Source organism: Plectropomus leopardus, unplaced genomic scaffold, assembly GCF_008729295.1.
Source record: "Plectropomus leopardus isolate mb unplaced genomic scaffold, YSFRI_Pleo_2.0 unplaced_scaffold4956, whole genome shotgun sequence".
Classification (NCBI taxonomy): Eukaryota; Metazoa; Chordata; class Actinopteri; order Perciformes; family Serranidae; genus Plectropomus; species Plectropomus leopardus.
The window spans coordinates 1-4,797 of record NW_024654394.1 but is presented as its reverse complement, the minus strand read 5'-3'; the positions used below and the strand labels follow the sequence as shown (position 1 = coordinate 4,797).

Sequence of the window (4,797 nt, the reverse complement as noted above, 5' to 3'; positions counted from 1 at the left end):
AAAGCACAACAATTTTCTGTTTTTCATTATTTTACATGAGTGCTATTGATAATGCATTTGATTATGAACCAATACTTGAGTAAGTAAAGAAGAGCTGCTAACCAACGAACCTTCCTCAGCAGCTGCAAAGATCCACAAGAGTACTAAGATCAGTGGAATAATATTCTGCTAAATAGTGGCATCACAGGAGAGTCTGGCTCTGGTAAATCCACCTTTGTTAATGTCCTCAGAGGCATAGATGACGGGGACCAGTGAGCTGCCTGTACTGGTTATGTAGAAACCACCTCAGAGGTTACATCATACTCTCATTTAGACTGTCCCAATGCTACACTGAGATCCTCCTGGTACTGGTACCACCAAGTTTCCAGGTGACAAATACCTAAAGCCTGTTGGATTTGAAAAGTTTGACTTCTTCAGCATCTTCTCAGAAACTCACTTTAAAGAAAACAGTGTGAAGCTCGCTCATGAGGTTCAGAGGATGGGGAAAAAGTTCTACTTTCTGCATTTCAAGATTGACAAAGACTTACATGATGAGGAAAGGCATCAAAGGTCAAAGTTCAACAAAGCAACAAATCTTAAACAAATCAAAGACTGCATTCAAGGTAAGTGTCTCATCTAATCACATATACATGTCTTTACATCAGTGCTCATGTTTGTCATTGTGTGTGTGTGCTGGTGGTGGTGCTGATTTGGGTGGGGACACTCTTGGCTTCCTTCTTGGCTTCCTTGGGTTTTTCATTGGTGCACTGGTGTCTGTGGGAGTGCCTTTCCTCACCTGTATCCTCTCAGCTAATTAACAAATGCAGGTTGAGTGGATGAGACAGGAGAGAAGAGGAGACCAGGGAGCACAGCTGCAGTGACAACAGCAAAGTGGAAGAGACTTGCAGTACACAAGACTCAACGGCAAAACGAGGGGAAGACACCAACCTACAGCCAGGCTGAAAGCTGGAGAGTGCAAAGGCCGGAGAGCAGATGATATCTCACTGAAGCCCCCAGAGGAGAGGAGGAGGAAACATTTTAACCCGTGTTTTAAATGTTTTAAGTGGTTTTTTAGCTGATCAGTTTAGTTCGTTTAAACTGCAGTTCCCGTCTGCATGCTGTCAGTGCAACTCCCCAGTAGAGAAGAATTGTTTTATCCTTTAAAGTCACACTTCACACCTGTGACATTAGCATCAGCTATAGGTTCTTTCCACATTTCCCATCACTTTGTGACATCGGGGATGTAACTGCGTTTTAACCGGAAATTTAATTCAAAACAAAAACAACAAATGAAGCTGTAACTGTAACTGAAGAGGATTTTAGTTTTCACACATTTTGGCAGATGGATGTTTATTATTTATGTGACAGTACAGCAAAAACACACACTGGTCATTGAAAGTATGTTCTTTTTTAACAGAAACAATTCACCAAAAATGTATTTATCAAATATGGAGGTATGATAATTAATGTCTCAAAAAGGCTTACAACATAAATAGTCTTCAAACAAACCCAAGCTCTTAATAAACAAACACATAAACAAACAAACAAAAAAAGGAGAAAAACATAAAGAGAAATAAATGGTTGTGAAGATCTGAAGAGATCTGTCCTGTTTGCAAAGCAGCCATGGCTGGGAATGACTCCATGATAAAAGATTTAAAATGTAATACCTATGAAAATGTTACATCAGCCAAAAATCTAAATGAGATGATCCTGCAAAAATAAACCAAAAACTTACTAAGTAACTAAACATTTTTGGTTGGTTGATTTGTTTTTCGTCAGTTTTTTTTCATGTTATAGTTTATGCTCATTATGAAGATGGATTGACTTACACCAAGAACCAAAAATTACGCCACAACTCCTACTGAATATCAAAAAGCTGTCAAGTCAGAAGACGATGGTGAAGTGTTCTCATCTGCAGAGCCAGTAGGATGTGGTGTCTGCAGCTCTGCATGTTTCTTGTAACTGTGTGTGTTTCTTGAAAGTCAGCTGCCACAGAGAACCAATCAACTGTCTTTTATTCATCGTAAGAAGTTTTCATTGGTTACTGTCTTCATTATATCTGTTTTTTACTCTGACAAACCTTCCTACAGTTTCTTACAGAAGTGTAGAAGCTGGATATCAATTTTTCTTGCAGCTCAAAAACTTCATAACTCAGGGTGGTGCACTCTTGTCTCATCTGTTTCAACATTAAGACTCCAGGGTGAGTAGCTTCTAATATTCAGTAAAAGCCTACTTTGTTTAATCTTCATTAAATTTAAGAGCTGCTTACGACTGTCTTAAAAAGCACATTATGATATATTGTAATATTAATGTAAGGGCTAATGTGAGTAATTACACGTACCTCATCAACCAGGTCTGCGTGTACTAGCATTTAGGTATTCACTTTAAAAACACCTTCAGCTGGAAGGTTCATGTTGAAAATCTATGTTCTTGTTTACAGCAGAGACTTTACTTCCTATGCAGACTGAGAATGTTTGGTGTGGACCAGAGAGTCATGGTTTTATTCTATCAGGCCATAATGGAGAATTTGATTAGATGCGAGCTGTCAGCATTTATGGCAGCTTTACTGTGCAGCTCAAAAGTAAGCTTGCGCGCCGAGTGCATATGGCCATGAAGGGGATGGTAAAGATTGAATACCAGCCTCTCCAGTCAATATACGATAAGTCTGCTATCAGTCAGGCAATGAGGATAACAACTGACCTGTCTCATGTCCTCTCTTCCGAGTATGAGCTCTTGCCTTTGAGCAGATGATAGAGTCCTCCACTATAAACTGAATCGTTTTAAAAACTCCTTTGTTCTTTCCTCTGTTAAACATTTAAACAATGCTGCATGAGAAATTGTGTGTTTATATAGTCTCATGGTGTTTTTCTTACTGGTTGAGTGCAATAGGTGTTGTATGCAATGTGTGCACAGTTTGTATTAAGTGTAACTGGGACTATGTGCAGTTGCATATGTGGTGTTGTTTTTGTTCAGGCAGTTGTGTTTTTAGTGACACGGTGTGACTATTGTTTGTGTTTTAAGTGTGGAAGCACCATCTTTGCAACAGTGAAACCAAGACAAATTTCCCCTACAGGAACAATAAAGTGCATTGTATGTATCTCTGCTGACTCACAGTTACACTGCTTTCACTTATTTTTAAAGGGAGAGGGGGTTTATAAAAATGTAGCACATGTCTTGATTTTTGTTGTATGTATAATTTGATGTGCATGTTGTTTGATCATTATAGGACGAAGTCCTCAACTTTTTCCCAAAAGTTGATAATGACTTTAAACTTATTACCCTTTTCTCCAGTTTTCAAGGATTATAATGGAGGATCCAACTGATCGCAGATCAACTGAAGACATTAAAGAAGCTCTAGAAAGTAATAATCAAGCATTAGCTGCTGAAAAGATCAGGGAGTATTTGGACAAGGAGAATAATACTCCACTAAATATTGCTGTCACAGGAGAGACAGGCACTGGTAAATCTTCCTTTGTTAATGCCTTCAGAGGCATAGATGATGGGGATGAAGGAGCTGCCCCTATTGGTTGTGTAGAAACCACCTCAGAGGTTACATCATACCCCCATCCAAACTTTCCCAGTGTTACACTGTGGGATCTTCCTGGTGTTGGCACCACCAAGTTTCCAGCTAAGAAGTACCTGAAGCTTGTTGGATTTGAAAGATTTGACTTCTTCATCATCATCTCAGACACTCGCTTCAGAGAAAATGATGTGAAGCTTGCTCAAGAGATTCAGAAGATGAAGAAAGAGTTCTACTTTGTTCGCTCAAAGATCGACAATGACTTACGTAATGAAGAACGAAGTCAGAGGTCAAAGTTCAACGCAGAAAGGACTCTGAAACAAATCAGGGAATACTGCATTCAAGGTAAGTGACTTATGTTGTTATATAATGATAGTTAGATTAATGTCAGTCATCAAAAACAAGTCACAGAATAACAAATTGTCAAAAACCATGTGTCTTTACAACAGTACTTATGTTTGTCTGACTCCAGCTCACTTTATTCTCTTTTCTTTGGACAGTCCAGGTTTCTCTTGACTGATCGCAGTCCCTGTTTTTTAACAGATGCTTACTGAGACAAATTGACCTGCAAAGAACATTTGGACTGACAGGATGCTTTAATCCCTTGCAATCATCATTTAGACTGATGCAACAGCACTGATAATTTTGTAATAAATTTTGATTGTTATCTTGAAATTTTGCAAAGAGAAGCTTCATCACAATTTTTGTATCATGAAGTCTAAAACTTGGAGAAACATCTGGAACTCCATGTGTTAGGTGTTAGTACATTTATCTTCCTGATTTCTTTTTTTTTTTTGAACAGATCAGTTTGATAGAGGACAAATGAGATTTTGTAAATACAATGTATTGTATATAAAGTCTTTAGTGAACATTCATTGTAAAGAGTGAGAGAATTGTCTCTTAAATCTTCTTTCAGTTTATCTTCAGTCAAGTATGTATCATGTATCAGAGGCATTTTTACAAACAGTTTATGATATATTTAAAAATCACAAAGTGAAATGATAAAACACTTCAGCTAATGTATCTGTAATAACTAACAAAATATAGGCAAACATGAGAACTTCAAACAAGATCACAGACTGTTATTAACACCAGTCTGCTGCCGCTCTTGACCAGTAAAGCTGTCATATTGGTGATTGTTTATAAATTGAGGTTTTACATCAGTGATAATGAAGAGAAAATGTAATTTGGAGGAGGCCAGGTCAGATTGCAGGGGGAAGAAAAATATTTGGGACACTGACTGAAAAAAAACAACAAATTACATCACAATGAAACTGTTCTCTTCAACTTCTCCATCC

General features: G+C 37.9%; 1 protein-coding gene across 1 annotated transcript; it reads left to right on the top strand.

Annotated features, from left to right (window-relative positions):
• The first annotated feature begins 2,085 nt into the window (after positions 1–2,085).
• LOC121939511 (T-cell-specific guanine nucleotide triphosphate-binding protein 2-like) lies at positions 2,086–4,726 on the top strand. Its single transcript, XM_042482528.1, has 2 exons — positions 2,086–2,179; positions 3,271–4,726. The coding sequence occupies exon 2, from the start codon at positions 3,286–3,288 to the stop codon at positions 3,850–3,852; it is 567 nt and encodes a 188-aa protein (XP_042338462.1). The 5' UTR covers positions 2,086–2,179; positions 3,271–3,285; the 3' UTR covers positions 3,853–4,726.
• The last annotated feature ends 71 nt before the right edge of the window (positions 4,727–4,797 follow it).

Bases quoted from the DNA above. Each gene is read 5' to 3' on its own strand.
- LOC121939511 (XM_042482528.1), top strand. From the start codon at position 3,286: ATGGAGGATCCAACTGATCGCAGATCAACTGAAGACATTAAAGAAGCT.